Source organism: Rhopilema esculentum, chromosome 4 (assembly GCF_057945365.1).
Source record: "Rhopilema esculentum isolate cy_ngs chromosome 4, ASM5794536v1, whole genome shotgun sequence".
NCBI classification, from domain to species: Eukaryota; Metazoa; Cnidaria; class Scyphozoa; order Rhizostomeae; family Rhizostomatidae; genus Rhopilema; species Rhopilema esculentum.
This window is the reverse complement of record NC_142818.1, coordinates 8,124,695-8,144,432: the sequence shown is the minus strand read 5'-3', so window position 1 is coordinate 8,144,432 and position 19,738 is coordinate 8,124,695. Positions and strand designations below refer to the sequence as shown.

The 19,738-nt window shown below is 35.9% G+C and overlaps 1 protein-coding gene across 9 annotated transcripts in view; it reads right to left on the bottom strand.

Annotated features, from left to right (window-relative positions):
- LOC135690509 (uncharacterized) overlaps positions 1-19,738 on the bottom strand; it is a 76,620-nt gene that overhangs the window by 54,868 nt on the left and 2,014 nt on the right. For 2 of the 9 annotated variants that reach the window (XM_065208076.2, XM_065208077.2), the window contains 7 exons: positions 17,323-17,445; positions 7,223-7,253; positions 5,724-5,760; positions 3,741-4,085; positions 3,208-3,348; positions 2,160-2,237; positions 556-662 (listed from right to left, as the gene is read on the bottom strand). In XM_065208076.2, coding sequence (XP_065064148.2) covers positions 556-662; positions 2,160-2,237; positions 3,208-3,348; positions 3,741-4,085; positions 5,724-5,760; positions 7,223-7,234 — 720 coding nt within the window. In that variant the 5' untranslated portion in view covers positions 7,235-7,253; positions 17,323-17,445. Of the gene's footprint in view, positions 1-555; positions 663-2,159; positions 2,238-3,207; positions 3,349-3,740; positions 4,086-5,723; positions 5,761-7,222; positions 7,254-10,188; positions 14,429-14,448; positions 15,585-17,322; positions 17,446-17,697; positions 17,799-19,738 lie in introns of those variants that run through there. The other 7 variants (XM_065208075.2, XM_089116099.1, XM_065208078.2 and 4 more) reach the window with 6 other exon arrangements.

Genomic DNA, 19,738 nt, shown 5'->3' with positions numbered 1-19,738 from the left:
GCAAACGTGCAACCAAGCAAACGAACAAACAAGCAAACGGGCAAGCGAGCAAGCAAGCAGGTATGCAAACATGCAAAAATGAAAAACATGAAGACAAATTCTGCGAAGAAGCAAGCAAAGAAGTAAGCAAGCAAGTGAGCGAGAAGCAGGACAAACAAGCAAGCAAGCTAGCATGGAGCTGAGCAAGCAACCGGACAAGCAAGCAAGCAACCAACCAACCAGACAATCAAGCGAGCACGTAAACAAGCAGGTATGTAAACTTGCAAAAATGAAAACACGAAGACAAATTCAGCGAAGAAGCGAGCAAAGAAGTGAGCGAGCAAAGAAGTGAGCAAGCAAGCAAGTGAGCAAGCATATAGCATAAAACCTAGGAACCAAACATACAAACCGAAAGGCAAGTAAATATACTTAGTCGATAACCAAGCTGTGGCTCTAATGGTTTATTTATCAACATTATTAAAGTTAGTATTACTAGGATTCGTACCCTCCGGGTCATAGCTAGAATATCAAGTTTCGACCCACAAAAGCCAAAAAAATCTTCGAGAATGCAATTACCTTATTGGCAGCTAGCACAATTTTACCGCCGGAACTGCCTCCGGAACATGCTGGGTAACTAGTGTTCGTCACACTATATCCATTAGCAATAATCTTTCCTCGAGATCCTATAATAAAATTAAAATCAAACCTTGATTAATGAGACGAGAAAAACTGTTATAGACATTTCTTTGAAATTTATTTAAATATGATAAAAAGAGTATAATAGAAGCAAATAATATAGACTATTCTTGGGTTCAACTCTTTAGGAATGGCCGGGCAAATTTTAGCATGGTTTGTTGGAGGATTGTAGCAATTTCTTGCAAGTCTTGAAGAACACTTTACAATAAACGGGAACTGTTGTACTAACGCTGTGCCATGCTCTGCGACATTTTGCATTTTGCATTTGCATTTTGCATAAGAAAAAAGTCAACAGTCTCTTGATATCAGTTGCCTTTTGAAATGTGAAGCCAAACGCTATTATCCAGCACTTAAAGGCCAATGCAAAGTTAGGTAGCTCAAGGAAATGAGAATTGCTAGCTAGAAGCAACTAAGTGCAAGTAGTTTCACACATAAAGCGGCTCCTGAAAACTGCTGGTGAGCTGATAGATGGCTGATCGGAACATGTAGATCGCCCTTAATTCATGCACAAATTATAGCATGCACATTTCTAATTTGCAAATAACATAAGAATGTTAAATGAATTGCAAAAATTGCAACTAAAAAATGACCATAATATTTGCTTTCAAAAGAAGGCTTCCCTTAATTCCATATTACTGTTATTCAAGAACCTTTATATGTTATCTTATATGCATATATGATTTTCAAAAAATTTAAAAGCTTTACAGTAACAAATATCCTAAATATAATATGTGTTTTCAAAGCGTTGAGCTCTCTGTCTTTGAAGTCTATTCTTCACTAAAAACGGTGTTTGTAAATTGTCTCTCTCGAGTTTTGGGGTAGATAAATTCATTTTCAGTACTAAATTCCATATCTCAACCAACTAGGATAATTCACATAATAAATGAAGCAAATATTGGCGATTCAATTTTCTATCACAAAATTTAAAGAATCGTTACACTGCTCAAATGAGATATGATATTGAGATATGATATTGCGGTTACTTCTACCTCGTATCTCTAAATCGTTTTTAGCCGATGCAAAACGGCAAAGTAGAGCAATGGATGGGGTAAAAGGAAGCAAAAAATTGTCAGGGTACTTCGCTAGATAAAGCCGTATGCTAAAAGGTCGTCGGATACTTGGGACAGACTTTTTGACTGATCAAATACTCCTACCTCGTATCTCTTAATCGTTTTCAGCAGACGCGAAACGACAAGGTTAGAGCAATGAATGGGGTAAAAGGGAGCAAAAAATTGCTTTGATACTTTGCTAGATAAAGCCTTATGCTAAAAGGTCGTCGGATACTTGGGACAGACTTCGTGACTGATCAAATACTTCTACCTCGTATCTCTAAATCGTTTTCAGCCGTTGCGAAACGACAGGGTTAGAGCAATGGATGAGGTGAAAAGGAGCAAACAATTTTTAGGGTACTTTGCTAGATAAAGCCTTATGCTAAAAGGTCGTCGGACACTTTGGACACATTTTGTGATAGATCAGATTCATACCTAAAACCAGGCTACCATTTGCCTGGATGGCAATTGCTCCACCCCCTGTTCCAGGATCAGAATCATAAACAATGGCACCTACAAAAAAAAGATTTCTTATTTAAACTTCCTTCGATATGGCTTATCTAATCTGTGTCTTATAGCCAGTAAATGAAATACACATGAGATTTATGTGATAAGCATGTGCACGTGAAACATTATTCAAAGATAGCAAAATGTTCTTCAAATATAAATACTTTACACAGCTAGGATTGTGGAATGATATATCTTTTAGAGCTGCTGCAAATCACCTGCTGTAGCTGTAGAAGAAGGAACATTACCTAAAGAGATCGTTACTTGTTTCGAGTCACGGAGAAAAATGAGCCTCGTCATACCATAGCCATCGTACGGGAATCAACTTGTTGAGGCTTTACTAATTTTCTTTGGTCACAAGTAATTTACGTCAAATTGCAGCCTATTTAAATCTACAGATTCCATTGGCTCAATCTAAATCAACTGAAAAAACTCACAAAAAGGATGGAGTTCAGCATTCATCCTTGCCAAACACCTGTCTAACGTTGGCTTAAACTGCTTACTGCAGAATTATAAGGAGTGTCATTTGAAACAGCTTCGAAATTTTTGACGTGCATGAATCGTTTGCAATTCTTAACAACACAGCAAATAGACTGTTTTATGGCGCCTCAAATTTTACAAATCCACCTCACCACTAGCATTGATTATAATCTTGGGGTCTTGAAGCACAGAGTAATGGGCTTAAGGGTTTTAGATAAAATAGAATAAGACGCAGTTTTTGGGAAAAGAAACTGAAAATATTGAAACATTACTGAAGCTGTTTGGTGTATTAAGTAATTTTGACAGGAATTGTATTTCACACAGCGAGTATATATTGCATTCCTAATACCGTAAAACGTAAATTGGTGAATTAATGGAAGAGCATCTTGCATATTACCCATTTCAAGTAACTGTACTTGCCCTGTCCTTGTCACAAAGAGTAGTTATTAGGATGACTTTCACCATCAAAGCTGGGTAATAATATACAAATACACACCTGTGCTACCGCCTATAATCTCTCCGGTATACTGATAGCTTCTCCCATAAAAATAGTTATTATTGGGGTCTGTCCATGACCCACCGCCAGCACCACCGTATCCTCCTCCATGGTACGTAAAACCAGCCCCTGGTCCAGCCCCTGAAAGACGAGGGTGTCAGTCATATTCAGGTGTCTGCTTGGCTTTGAAAGAGTGATTTTGATTCAAATTTTTGTAGTTTACTGTTGGAGATTTCGATTCACATTTTTGCATGGAGATTTTATGGGTATTTCGGATTCTATATGTTCATTAAAGTTATGCTATTGAAATAGGCTGAAACGTTCAACTACTTGTCATTCAAGTGTTTTAAAAACTGAAAATTTCCTGGGAAAAATTGACAAAGTCTTAACAAGAGATTATAGAATTAAGGACAGAAAATGTAAAAAAATCACAGGGATACTATCATATATATATACACTCACTATATGCACACAAAGAAATCAATTTCTCAAGACTTCATTCGGGTATATAAAAAAAGGTTTTGACTACATACCGACAAAACAACAATTTTTTGTTGTTAGAGCGAAACCACCAAGGTGATTTTGCAATCCTGATGCATTCAGTGGCACACCGCTGACATCAACTGTGGTATTCACGACAATGTCACCTCTTGTTCTGATGACCAGGGGATTGCTACCTTTCAAGAACACTTTCTTTCCATATGAAAATATGTTATAATGCTCAGATTCCAGATTATAGGCGGCAAGTTTGAAAGTCCATGTTATATTGTTAGAGCAGGTAAATTTCTTATTTAAGAGATTACCAGTCAGCAGAGTTGTGCCATTCTCAGTCAATTCAGCGTTGTCTGTGTTGAAGATGACATCTGCATAGCAATTGGCTAAAGTATAGAGAATATAAAAATAAGAGCTTTATTGAAATTAGTATGTTACAGCCATTTAACTATCAAGAGTGATACAAGGCTGCAGATGGACCTTTATAATATCCCTAGGAGTGTTTCAATACATATGGACAAAAAGGCCTTATTGAATAGAGCAACAAGACCCCATCACGTCATATAGGGGCCGAACACGAGGCTAACAATGTCCTCAAGAAAGGAAATATTGACAGGATTTTTTAACACAAGCCTAAACTTGGAAAATTGAATAAAAAGTAGTTAGAAACAAGGCTTCATTACGGACGTTTGTAAATGCATGTGCCTACGTATTCACTGTAACGAGTAATGGCTCAGCGGAAGATAACTTTAGCAAAAATCTTGGATTTGATGCCCGAAAAAATCAAAATGCATCTAATTTACTTACAAAAGATTCCACGATATTAACAAAACGATATTAACAAAAGGATTCAGTAGTGAAACTAGGTCTCATTTGACTTCTGTAGAAGATGGAAACTTTCGAAAAAAACATTTGAAATCGCCTGTTTGTGGATCTCTTATCCGAAAGACTTGGTCCAGTTAGCTCAGCTCAGCCAATATGACAATAAGCCATGTACAACATATACATATCAGTGAGTTCATGTTGATTACCAACGATATAAGTTTTACAGATATACCCATATTCAGGGCCTGCGCCACTAATTTGCTTATGTTGTTTTACTGTCGGGCTTTAATTCAATGCATTTATTATAATCTAAAGGCTGGTATCTATAGAATTGCTTTTTAGCTAATTTAGCTTTATTTAGCGCAAAAGATGGGGAAGCTATGGCTTCCCTTGCCCTCCTGTGGCGCGGGTTCTGATATCACCCATAGAGGATATTGGAATAGGTTAGGCTGACATTACAATGCCAGTTGACAACGCGATCGTGATCAACTGCTTAATCGACAATATGATGAACTGTTGAATTAAATAGAACCATGCTGTGGAGAAATGACACTTTTTGTTATATTACAGGTGGCAAGCAAACATATTACGTCATTGTATTTGTGGCCAGCCAATAAGGCGTCATGCTTGATAGGTTATACTTGGTACCAGAGTCTCGTTAAAAAACAGGTAGATCTACTGTTCTTTGTTTGCTTTTGATTTTCCCGAAGCTGTTTATAGGTTTGTATAAATCTAGTAGCAGCGCCCAGTGCTAAATGGGTGTGGTCTTTAGGCGCCATCAGAACTGCTCAGCAATCACACAGAATTTATGGTATAATATCATATAATGCTTCAATAAACATGATTGTATTGAATAAATAGTGAACAGTTTTGGTTTTAACCAAGTATATTTCAAATACATTATTATACTGGCGACTGAATCATCATCTACATCTTTATTCAATTCGATTCTCTGATTGCAGTAGTATTGTTGAAACAAAATGCAGAGCCATGTCTAATGGAAGTCTCAAAATAGATACGAAATTGCCCTAGCTATTATAATCACATTACCTTTTCTATTCTGAAGAGATTCCCTTTTAAAATCTTTCAAAATATTTTCCTTAAACTAACTTATATCAACTATATACAGACTTTCAGAAAACTCAGCTAAAATATCAACGACAAAATTCAATGTTAATTGCTAAGGTAATTCAACTTACCACTTATAAAAAACAGAGAAACTGCAATTTTCAACATCTAGAAAAAATGAAAACGTTAATGAAAATTATATCTAAACTGTCTGTTTTATAGTGCTCGCTTCACTAAAGACAGAGCATCAGCGCGTAAAAACTAATCATACATAGGTATGCATACATAGGTATGGTTGAAACAGGAAGATATTTTTGTTGCACTGTAATGCATTTCTTATTGAAAGGTTTTTAAAACTTTGGACATTGAGCAGTAGGTTTTTAATTTAGCCTTTTCTGTACGTTGGCTTGCAAATAATATCACTCAGAAATAATTTTTGAAGTTAACAAAAAAACTTCCAAATCGTAAGACACACAAGAAAGGAGCTTTACAAAGCAGTAAATTCTATACTATCATAATGCTGTGTATTCTATAGAGGAAGACGTAAACAAAAAAATCTCCAAAAATCAAAAAGATGCTCGTACTTTCACAGCTAATTATAATAAAAAGAGAATATTTTCAATGTTCAAAAGATTTCGAGACCGATTAGTAACAGATGTCTAGATTTTGGCAAATAAAAACTGCTCTCATTTTAAAGAAACGCACACCCTTTACATTGACCCTACTGCATCTTTCAGGGATACCACAACCAGCATTTGCCTCATAAACAGAGGTAGCAAACTGCCAGGTACACATAAATCAAGGGGAAATGTTATGCCTGAAAGACAAGTTTGCTTCTAAGTAAGCGTATCTTGAGAATACAGGAAAATCATACTTGAAGATTTAGTACCCTTCAATCTTTATCTTGTTAATTTGAAGGAGAAACGGAAAACTGCTTATATTAAGCAATTAGGAAAAGTTAGAAACACCCCCAACGTCTAGGTACTCAAATCATCATAAACAGCTGATTCCATATTTATTCTTGTAGCAGACACGAGGTTTGTGTACCGTCCCAGACAGACTTGTAAGAAACTTCAAAACCTGAGATTTATTATGTAAATTTACATAGAATGTCGGACTTGTTAATAATATTTTTAAAAATAAGGCGCTTCTATCACGGGATTTGAAAACAAATATTTTTTGACCAATCATTTAGAAACTATTTCGGAGGTTTTTGCAAGAAATATTTGTTTCGGAGATCCAGCAAACACATTACCAGCCATTACCCATTATAAAATCGGTGGAAGATTTTGTTTCCAGAATATGTTGTATCACGAAATGCACAAATTTATTATGAATAACATCTATATATCAACATCTATTAACGACCTTTTGCTGAAAAACACTGCTGCAGTCTTTATAGAGCTTCTAATTTATACTGGTATGAAATTATACCACGCAGCAATCTTCTTGAAAGCAAGGAAGGCGCAGACGAAAACAAGATGTAACGATACATGCATTGTTCAGCGAATTAATGGAAAATGTTATTTTTTGATTTATTCTCTAATTCAATAATAATCAAGCAACTTGCTCCTGAAATAAAAGATTTTTAGAATGTCAAAGTAGAAAAATAGAATTTGAAGCTTCATACCTCCTTCAGCATCCTTGTAGCCAAAAACTTTCTAGAAAGAAAAACAAGAAAATAGGCATGACTGGATTCTTATTGAATTAGGCTGTTTTCTAGGGAAATTAGTGATGACAACACTCGGTATTGTTTTAACAGGCATCGTATTCATTGCCAATTTCTGAGTGTTTGCGCTTTACATACATTGAAGTTACGCATAAGCAGGTGGGATACCTAGTTAACAATGCCTCTAAATTATTCCTTTTAACGATCCAATTCGGGGTGTATGCGGATCAGATTTAAAGATACACAACAGCGCAGTAGCTAAAAGCACTGCAGTCGACGCACGACAACTCAAACAGACCAAAGCCAGCATTGAAAAATGTGCATACGAGTAACTACATAGCATAAAACTAAAAAATCCAAAAAGGTTACTTTTGGGCACTTAAATATAAATTCTATTAGAAACAAATTAGATCCACTTATGGATATGATCACAGGGAAATCAGTTCTCATGCTTATCTCTAAAACAAAAGTCCTTTAGAAACAATTTGTTAAAAAGACCAGGCTTTTCTGAGCCCAAGAGGAAAAATAGAAATACGCATGGTGGGGGTCATTTGCTGTTTATTAATGAAATTTATCTAGACAGCAGACATCTAGACAGCATTTGATTGCCTCTCACATGACCTCTTTATTGCTAAACTACATGTGTATGGGTTCAGTAAACAATCTCTGATGTTATTATAAAATTACCTAAAGGAGAGGAGACAAAGAGTGAAAATTAATTCTCAAACAACCACGTGGAAAAATGTTACACAAGGAGTCCCACAGGGATCAGTTCTTGGCCCCCTATTATTTAACTTTTTTCTAAATGATATTTTCTATTTCATGATTATAGAAATTCTTTGTAACTATGCTGATGATAATACAATATGGACAGTAGGTAAAAATGTTGCTGATATAGTATATAAATTAGGATAATTCATTGTTACTAAATGAAGGCAAATGTAACTTTATGTTATTTGAACATAAACAAACCAGAACTGAAAAACAAATATTAAAATAGGAAATGCCACAATCGAAGAGACGAAAAATGCCAAACTATTTGGAATAACTTTAGACAGCAAACTAAACTTTGAAGAACATATAAAAAACTTATGTAAAGAAGCAGGTAAAAAGATAAATGCCCTAGTCAGAATCGCCCCTTCTATGAATGAATATAAAAGACCACTATTGATGAAAACCTTTATACTTTGTCACTTTAACTATTGCCCACTTTTATGGATGCATTGTAGCCGAAAATCTGGAAAACGTATTGAAAATATCCATAAAAGGGCACCGGACAAAAACTTACAATGATTTTGAATCAAGCTTTGAAAATATTATCTCACAAAAAATGATGTCAGGATACATCAAAAGAACCTACAACTACTAGCAACAAAAATATACAAAACAGTAAATAACTGAAATCAAGTATATATGAAAAAAATATTTAACTTGCATATAATTTGCGAAATCAATCGTTTACACACAAAAAGCCGAACACTGTTACTTATGGGCTAGATAAAATATCCTTTAGATGTAATGAATTGTGGAATTTTATACCATTAGACATTCGATCGACAGAAAACTGCAAAGTTTTCAAAGCTAAGATTAAACAAACGGATCTTACTTGCTCGTGTAGACTATGCACACCATATATTTCTAATAATGGATACTTGTAAACATCACGATTCTTCTTAGTTATATTTGTTACTGTTACAAGTTGGTGTTAATTAACTATTTATTAGCTATTATTCTGTAAACCAACATTAAATAAAGTGAATAAAAAAAGCAAACTATGCTCCAATTATCAAACATCCGTTATTAAATCCTATTAATAGTACTTTGTTCGATTTAGCGAGACTTTGAATTAACCACCGTAAGCACAAAGAGTGAAAACTATTTTTAGTGGAATTAAACATATTCTTTTAAGGAAGTGGAAACATAGGCTCTTTGACTTCGTGTTGAAGCTATGACCAATGGGTCTTCAATGTTTGTACTTATTTTAATAGCCAATGAGCATTTGCGTTTTGAATGTTTATGCTTTTAGGTTCAACAAAAAAAGCAGTTGGAAGTTAGACAAAGATGAATGCGCCTAAAAAGTAGCCCTGCTGGAGGGAAAATTCTAGTAACTTTGATGAGAAAAATTTTGTTGGAGGAAAATTTTGTTTAAAGGAACCCACAACAGTCTTACACTTTTGTGGAGGTTCCTTTTTGTCCTTGCAGAACCTGTTTTAAAATTGGTGTACGTATAATATACATTCCTTTGAAAGATCATTCAACTTAAAATACATGCATTTGTTTACATACAATCTTCTTGCTGGGCTGCCTGATGTAAACTTGACAGGGTCACTGGAGCAGATAGGACACGTTTGCAACCAAAAATTGTAGCCAAATAATTTCAAAACGAGACTGCTAGATTCGTGTGTAGCGGATACATTAAAGTTCAATCAAGACCATGTTCCTAAACTTTTTTCTGCAAGCCTTGTGAGTGCAGCCACAAATACCCGGCAAATGCAGGCTCGCATATTTCCGCTTATGGATGGAGGTTGCCGTAAAACAGTTGCTTCATGTAGTTTTAGTTTCTGATAACTATTCGTATACATGCAAATATAAGCAAATAATTAGGGAAGAAAACGAATGTCTCTCATTGCTTAGTTCGCTTTCTACACTTTTTAACAAGCTTATGTGGAAGTTAAGTTAAAAGCAATGGACAAAAAGGATAAATTAAGCACACAAGCCTAAAAAGACTAGGGCCAAACAAGGCTTGTTCAGACAAAAGATACAACATTAAAAAGAATACATTTCATTAGAGTAATAGAATAATCGATATTCATTATCTTCTGTGACAACATAAACAAGCTCAGTAGGCTTTCGACATATAATTAGCTCAAAAGTGAAAAAGAAATCTGAAAAATAAGATTTTCAATTAAAGAAATTTCATAACATACCATTCACATCAAGACTGAAATTCTTCCTCCCGTCCTTACTTTAGATGTTAGCGAAAATCGATGCTCAATCGTACAGCATTTTTTGCAAAAGGCATTTTACTGCATTATACCCATCAGAGAATGTGAAAATAGAATTTCATAAAAACAGGCCAGCTGGATTAAAAATGCATGTTCTGGTGTAATTTTTGATTGAAAAGTGGTTTAAGATCTGTTGATTTTGAAAGAAACCTGCATATCAAATCAGAGGGCGGGAGAAGGAAACTAGTAAGACATATTAATAAAACATGACGCAACGCTCTGAATGAAAAATAGGAGGACGACAAACATTCAATAATGCAAGTAAAATGATTTGATTATCAGAGGGGTGCGTCAACATCCCACACCCCTCTAGCCATGCCATTTATCCTGAATTTGCAACAACTCCTTGCAAAGATCCTAAACAACTGAAGTTTGAAATCTTGAAATGTCTATCCCAAAACATCTCTTAATTGCTCTTGAGTTCATTTAGAAAAAGATTACAATTGCCCTTAAAAATTCTTCCAATCTTTTGTTAATTTTAAGAAGCTGCAAGACGCTTTCTAACTTAAACTTTCTAACGATACACAAAAAATCTACATTTCAACTTAAGACAACTATAACAAATATATCATAAAGAGCAAAACAATATTTTTAAGGGCCTATTTATATGAGCAAATTTATCCTACCTCTCAGCCCATAATCTGGCAGGTTGGATGAAATCCTCAAATATTTACATGTAGATTCTATCTCACCTTCCAGCTTGTGTGCTGACAAGTGGGACGAAATTTGATCACGTTTCTATGAACGTTACATCCAATCTTCCTGCCTCATCCCACCTTCCAGCGTTTATATGGAAAAATTCATCCCATCTCAGTGAAATCCCACCTCTCATGCAGTGGGATCTCACTTAACCGGGCTAGCTTGTTTTCCATATAAATGCAAAACGAACAACACAAAGGATTCTATAGAAGAGTGGGATCTCACCTCTCAGCTCACTGGCTGGAAGGTGGGATGAATTTCTCCATATAAACAGGCCCTAAATAAGGTCTTCTTTTGTAGGTCTTTTAAAAATTACTAGAGAAGGATGTGTTCCTCTAAAATAAAAGTGCCTAGTTCCATTGGCCGATCTTTTCTTCGGCGACCCTAAATCGGTCTTTGTAATTAAATGAATTTGCTACATAATACGCACGGAGCAATGGTGAAAAGGCTAAATAGCCAGCTAAGATTTCTTCCTGATGCCAGCAAATCTCAGCCAGTTAACAAAACCAATACATAGCAGTAAATGATATCTGATAATCTTTCGTCAACGAGGAATGTAACTAAACAAAGCAATGGCCAAGGGTTAGGATTTTTCAAAGTTCAATATACCATTGTTTTCAGACCAGAGCTATTTAGTCGTTACAGGTTTAAAAAATTTGCCCCCCCCCCCCTTCCAAGTATAATTGCTAATAAAAGAGGCAACTTTGCTTTGGCAAAGAAGTTGAAAGCTGCTTGATCACAGTTTTTGGAAATCACCACGTTTCCATCTGGCCTAGAATGTTTGAATTACGTCTCTCTTTTATAAATATGGTAATGATAGCAATTTCACTAATGTGACATCATTTCCGTGTCTTTCATTTCAATAACCAATTTTTTATTTCTTTTAATGAGAGTGTACTTTAGCATATTTCGATCCATCTTCTTCGTGTCAACACGCGTGCTCATAGCATTTATCATAAAAGAAAATAGGGAACAATATACCTCTTACCGCGTGACCCATGTACGTTGCTCAAACTCTTTCATGCGATTACATTTGTGAACAATTTTCAAGCTTTCTCCGTCACTAATATCAGCAATTTTTTTATCTTAGCAGCTGGAGTTTTTGAATAAACATCGATAAAAGTGAAAACAACATGTCCCGAAAAGCTATTCCCTGCATCGACTTGGCCCGCAAAATTTCACACCAAATGATTAACACGCTTTAAAGAAAAGTGTGTTCGGCAAATCATATGCAAATATGTATAATGAATTTGGACAGAAGTCGGACAGAAAGATTCAAGTAATTAATAGAGTCTGGAAAAACAGTGCAAATATTTACTATGGTGTATCGCCAGTTTGCTAATAGCAATCATCAACAATAAATGTGAATAATCAGTAACTAGGCATACGAATAAATTTGGTATATCTGACAGCGTACTGAGATAAAGAGCGCTTGAATGTTTCTAGATTGATTCAGGAGTGAATCCACGTCTGTAAAGCAAGAAATTGCCTTTGCAGATAGATTCAACAAAGATTTTGGCAAATTTGAAAGCTCCATGATCATTTCTCAGATATCTTTAGGGCAAAAATTATGAACACTAGGGGTTATATGAGAAGACCCAGCCTGAGAGAGCCAGCTCCCCTAAGAGAGCTGGATTTGCATGCTTGTTTATATGAGAATTTTCTAGCCCGCTTGGGAGGGCTGGAACCACGAACAAGTTAGCACGAGAAGTTCTTGCGCCAATATTTATTTCGAAATGGCGGCCACTTGTGCCGAACCTAACTCTGTTTGGAGCGACACTTGAGCATGTTTAGCGCGGCTCCCGTTTCAAATGTCGAACTTAATTATGTCGCGCCAAATGGGTTTTAGGATTGTTACATGAAGTATCTTGGTTAAGGCGCGCAATCTCAAATATTTGTTTGAAACGCATGCGCCCTCCAAGAAAGAAATGAATTCTGGGAGGGAAAATAAATTAAATATAATTATGCATTGAGTTCGGTACATGACAAGTTCGACGCTTGGAACCGTGCCATGCTGGAGTCGTGCAGCTCGGCAAGCTCTACCGATCCAAACTAGTCTGCCGCTCCTAACTCAATCTGCCGTACCAAATTGATTCAAACATCGCGCCCCTCATGTACTTAATTCTCGAGTTAGGTTCGGCACATGAGAAGCGCGACGTTTGAACCAGGCCTTAGGCAACAACAATTCTTACAGCGCTTTTGTTACAGCAATACGGTCTACTAATTATCTGGACATTACATCGGGATACCCTTTCACCATTTCTTCTCTTAACCTAGCATACTGCTTTGGCCTATCACCATCGAAATCTATATTTTTGAATACCATTATACTTTTGTATTTACGGCGAGCATTGATTAACATTTCCGCCATGTCAGAAGTCCAGCCAAATTGTATTGACTTTGAATTGGTAATTTTGATACTGGCAGCTATTTGTACTTTGGCGACGCAAGCGGTATGTTGTCGCGTGCACAAAATAATTTTTCCAGCCCTCCCTGGAGGGCTAGCCCACTTGATTGCGTTAACATGGAAAATTTCTAGCTCGCCTAGGCGAAATCTAGGGTAGTTAGAAGCGAAATCTCGCCTAAAAAAACTGGCCCACCTCTAATGTAAATGAAAAGGAATTTCAAAAAGGATCACATGAAAAAGGTGAGATCTCGGCAAAGAGGCCTAAACCTCTTTCATGTAAACAGGCCCTAAAGGGGGAACACAAGAAAAAGAAATAAACGCTGGATTTGGCCAGCACTGGATTCTTAAATCTTGCTTTCAAAAAATCTGAAAATGAGTGATAGGCAGAAACAATATAAAAAAAACTAGAGGTAATAGAATATAATATAACTATCTAACTAATAAATTTTACGTGACCGGGTTCGTTCTAAATGATAAAACTGAACACTTCTATGATAAAATATCCTGCCAGTGTAGACACCCTAGCCTTGGTTTTGAGAACGCATAACAACTTCCTATCCATTCAAATGGTGACCATATTAGCAAGTTGACTTTAATGAAGCAGGTAATTATGTGACCTTTCAAGCAAAAGATGCCAAAAACTTCATTTTTGATGATCAACAGGCATTCCATTTTTTATGTGCGAAACGAACAAATGTATTCTAAAATTTCTCCAATTATTTGGGTTTGTGCCCCGTTTGGGCTGTAGGCTACCAAATCTTACTAAATATAACAGAAAAGAATAGGAACTGAGTTGAGCAAGGAAACCTACTGTAATAACCTTAAAAAAGGCCCTGTGGCAATTGACCCCTGGCCCACTTCTCAGTGGACAAAACCATATCAACGGAGGTGGTACATGACCCTGTACATAAACGTTTCAGTGACGTCATGTGGAAGCAGACATTTGCGTAGAATATGTCAACAAAGGCAGCGGTAAATATGATACTAAACTCAAGTGTCAAATAAAGCTGGGCATGTCTATGTCTACGCAAAAAGCTATGAGAAATGACGCAGGATAACACAAACGTACAACTTACCACCGAATATTTAAGCAAAATGGAAAATGTCCCTGACTACCTCGAAGACATATGACTGCAAGAAATGCGTAGTTGTATGCAGATGGCTGGTGCATTTTCAAACACGAAAACCCGACAATAATAGAACAAAGCAAACAAATAAATATGCTTTTGGTATCTGAAAACTAAAGCAAAATTCGCAAGGCAATATTTGCTGTCTCAGACAATTGATAATTCGTAGCTTGTTTGCCTTGAGATTTCTTGCTGCGATTTCGAAGTTTGCACAACTATTAACTACTAAAAGAAGTGAGATTGTCATAATTACAAATGCATCGCATGGGTACACATTTTTAAGGCATTGCAAAAGGTTAGGATGGAAGGAAGGATAGATTAACATTATCACATGATCTTATTGATCAGTTTAGGCATAATGTTGCTGGCTGTGATCAAAGCAATCAGGTTGGTCAACAAAATCGGGCCAATAACGGGCGACGAGTTTATTTTTTTATGGGGTATTTAAAAAAAAGTAATTGCTTTATATTGGGGTTTATATAATTCAGAAATTGATGTTTATGCATTTACAGCCATTGATGAGATTGACAGCCAACAATGGGTCGTTTTATTGAGAATCCCGACTGCTAAAAGCAACTTTTCTGAAATGATATTTCTTGAATAGAAAAAATTGCTGCCCTTTTGAGGCTACACCTTAAATCTACTCTTCATCTAAAAGCTGCAAGGGGAGGATGATCCTGTTTTAAAAAACTTTGAGGATGGGCGCTCTAGCAGACAACCCCCCCGTAGTTGTCATCTATTTAGTCGCTCAGTTATGAAGTCGGTCGCAACAGCAATGTAATCACTTGTAATCACTGGTTTGATGTGATCAGAGTTGCTTTAGTAACAAGGGGAATATCCACAGGATTGACGTCGAAAATATTTAGAATAGACAAATTCGACTTACGGCCTCGTTTTGAAAAAATCTTCAAATTCTTTTGTACAAAATTTTTAACCTCAGATTCGGATTAAGAGCAATGATTTTAGTCTACTTGGAAATTTTCATTATGTTATTGCTCACGATATTGATTTTATGACGGCAAAAATATAAAAATTTTATAAGAGATTTGACCGTGATTGGCGACTGGGGGGGGGGGGGGTAAAGTTTCGCCCGGAATGATTTTTGCGGTCAAATCCCTTGCAAGTTTTCAAACTTCATTTCTCCATAAAATCTAAATTACAAGCACAAGCACAAAATGAAAAATTGTATCCAGCCTAAATCTATTGTGATAAAACCAAATCTGAGCTTAAAAAAGTCGTATAATTAAATTTGGAGAAATTTCCAAAACGAGGTCGTAAGTCGAATTGGTCTATTGATGCTGTACAACTCATGTATGAATTATAAAAACAAGATATAATTGAACCAATTCATTTATTTATTTCATCTAGTACCAGCGAGCTATCTTTCATTTCAGCAAATTTATTGATAATCAAATCCTCGGAGTGATTCCGCATGTAACGGTTATTCAAAATATGAACGAATACATCAACCTTAACAATTGTTCTAAGTATGTTGTGATAGGGCTGTACCATATTTTCTGATGGGGCTTTGTTGTTAGTCTTCAAGAGAAGATCTGGGCGAAGGTTTTCTCCAGTTATGATTAATAATAAAAATAATAATGATAATAATGAGTTCAAAAGGAGATGGATGAATGAAAAAGAACAAAGATGGAAGGAATAAAGAATGTACGGGCAGTTTGTTGGAGAGATGCCAGAATCAACAGATGAAAAGAAGACATGGGAATGGCTGAGAAAAGCTGATCTTAAGATACAAACAGAATCACTTTTGTGTGCAGCGCAAGAACAGGTTCTCCGATTAAACTATATTGAACACCATATTGACAAATCAGCAGAGTCATCACTTTGTAGGATGTGTGAAGAGAAGGGCGAAACTGTACATCACATTGTCAGTGAGTGCAAGAAGATGGCACAGAAAGAATATAAACGAAGGCACGAAAATCTTGCGAGGATTGTGCATTGGCATTTATGCAAGAAATAAAATCTAGAAAAGACGGAAAATTGCATGAACATACCCCCGAAGGTGTAGTTGAAAATGTTCAGGTAAAGCTACTATGGGACATGAATATTCAATATGATCATTTAATTGAAGCAAGAAGACCAGACATAATTCACAAATTTTCAAGCGTCAAGAAACTTTTTGTGTGGCTATTACCGGAGTACCAACATATGAGCAAAGAGCCATTTTGTACAAAGTGAAAAAACTTTTAGGAACCCACTAACTTACGTATACACCTTTGAAGCGCACGGATAGCATGAGTTATATCTAGTTTTTCAGACGGGTAAAAAGGATCTTTCGAATGGCATATCTAGATGTTTAAACGGACAATAACAAATTTTCAGATCTTTCAGACATAAAAAGTACAGGGAACGCAAATAAAGGAATTTTGGTTTCGTGACTTAAAAGTGCATGCTAAACGCGTGTCAATCAATGCTGGTGCATTTGAGGTTAGCACTTTCGCGAAAACACAATATAAGAAGGAGAAATTGAATGATAACATCAAAATGAAAAACCAGGATGGCGAGTTGAAAGTAACATGGAGATAAACATAAGAGAGCGCCAAGTATGAGATTTAACGATACTCTTTCCATAATCTTATGATTTAACATCTCTGTATATTGTTCTCATTGTTTGTGATGCTCCTCACTACATTGTACACGAGTAGAGCCTGAGTCCCTTACATTTCATTTTACCTTGTAGCATACTACGACAAAATAATTCATCAAAAAGAAAGGAAGGCGTGAAATGAAAAACATTCCCAAACGGTCGCAGTCAATACGCACGGACGATCCTACAGAATCAAAGAACTAATTCACTTTACTCACCATCACATGCGCTGATATCTGTCTTTCACCTTTTTAAGGGGAGGCACTTCGATCACAGCGACCAATCAACTGAAAAATCCACTGGGAAGTTTTCGCTCCTGTTGTCTTCTGTTACTCTTAAACCTGTTCGAAACGAAAAAGTAAATGTTATATCAACAGATCTTCAAGGCTGAAGATGAGCAGGGGGGTCTATAGGAACTGAATAGTGACATTTTCTAAGACCTCGAAACACCAAAGTAAATTTTATGAAAAAGCACAGTGATTATATGATCCAAGAACATTGAAATTGATGAAAATAGACCAAGTATAGAATCTCGAAATTAAACCACTCTGAAACTGAGCTCTATGACAACAAATTATGCGTTAAAGCTATACCATGGAGCATATTATCACCCAAATACTACATTCGTTGGTACCATGAGCAGCTTCAAACTGAGGATCGACACGAGAATCAGTGACTCCAAACTGAAATCGCGCAACAATAGTATGCCCTTGTTAACCCCCCTGAGAATTTAGCGAGACAGGTGTATCAGTAAAGCAGGCAAATATCATCAAAAGCAGTGTGCATTATCGTGTTTAGCATATGAAAACTCTGAATCCCTGAAAAGAGCACAATAAATACAGCATCAGGCAATTTGGTCAAAAGAATTTCCATTCTACAGCTTTTCAAAAGCAGGGTTTTTAAGCCGGATTTCCAATGAGCAAAATTCTACACGTATCGACACGGATCGTACAGACGCGCATGCGTGTTTCTAGTGAATTTTTGAAATACGCGTATCTCAAGAACGTGCATATGCACACAAACAAAGTTGAATTGGATCCTACTTTTTTACGTACTACGTCGTATCAAGCCATAAAACAACCAATTCACTTTTGTATTTCTGGGCATTGATAATGAAATCAAGATGGCGGCTAAAGTTCTGTCGAAGAAACGTGTTGCCAGATATCTCAGAGTAACACAAAGTATTCCACGAGAACAATTCCCTTTGCAAGTAGAACTTAAAACTGATGTAGAGTCATCCTGAAGAATCTAAAGAAGAACTCTTGGTCGTACAAAAGCATGTCTTGCATTAGAAGATAAAACTCTCTTTTAAATTTTCGATCTGATAATAGTCTTCTTACCCAGAACCTTCTCTTCTTGGTAAAACGGTTTTTTTAACAATAATAAAAGAATAATTTTTCGACTAAATACAGCCGCTATCCACCATTCAATTCACGTGTCTAAAATTTTGTAATGGTAATTGCACCGAAATTCAAACATCTATATACGCGTAATTTGATACGATACGCGAAAAGGTTTTTCTATTAGAGATTCAGCTTTAATTCACTCGACTTTGTTGTAGCAGATAGTAGAGTTTTTACACTTATTTTTTGCTATAAGAATACTATAAATTTTGTTCCCTCTCGATATTTTTAAGAAATTTTCGTTTGAGCCCGGATATATTCTTAAAGTGTTCATGTTTTTCTCAAGGAACATCGCCCGCCCTTGAATAAAACAAATCTTCGAAAAAACGAGCTTTGTCAGTTATGCAATTCTCTTTTATAAGTTTTAGTTCATTTTTATTCATTTATCAACTAATACTGAATACAACTCTACAAAATTACAACAAAATTACAAGTACTGTACAATTACTAATTCACAAGAAACCATACATACTCAGGAGAGTATACTACATGGTTGTATTTAAGATTGTTTGATTAAAGAGGAGCTCTCTAAATAGGTAAGCTAATCGAGAGAGAGCCCCCCCCCTCCCCCCATAAAAACAAAGAATCAAGGTTTAACAAAAAAAGCAACAGCAACTATTATTCAGAAGGGTATTTGAAATTATGGCTGGTATGAGAAGTAAGTATGGCTGTTATTATGAACATAAAAAACATACAGCTGCCAAAAAATGTATGCAATCTGAGGCTAAACAATATTCTTACGATATTCTTAAAAACAGGATGATTCTGAGCCAGAAATTATTTGCAAATTTTATTCATATTAAGAGAGAAGAGTGTGATTACAATCACTTGGCAGTCCTAGTGGATGAACTGGAAAGGATTAGAACAGGGAAAACATCAATACTTTGATTTCTGTACATTTTCTGTACGTTTTCTGTACATTTTCTGTACATTTTCTGTACGTTTTCTGTACATTTTCTGTACATTTTCTGTACGTTTTCTGTACATTTTCTGTACGTTTTCTGTACGTTTTCTGTACGTTTTCTGTACGTTTTCTGTACGTTTTCTGTACGTAAGTTTTCTGTATAGCTTTAGCATTGCAATATAGCTGTTATATAGCGCTTACATCTTCATTATACCACGGACAGAGACACGACTCATGCTACAGGAGACATTGAGAATAGGAAGTTAGGAAAGTTGGAGCAATGGCATAAAAAATTCTGAATTCATTCCAGCCAAATGACGAAGACAA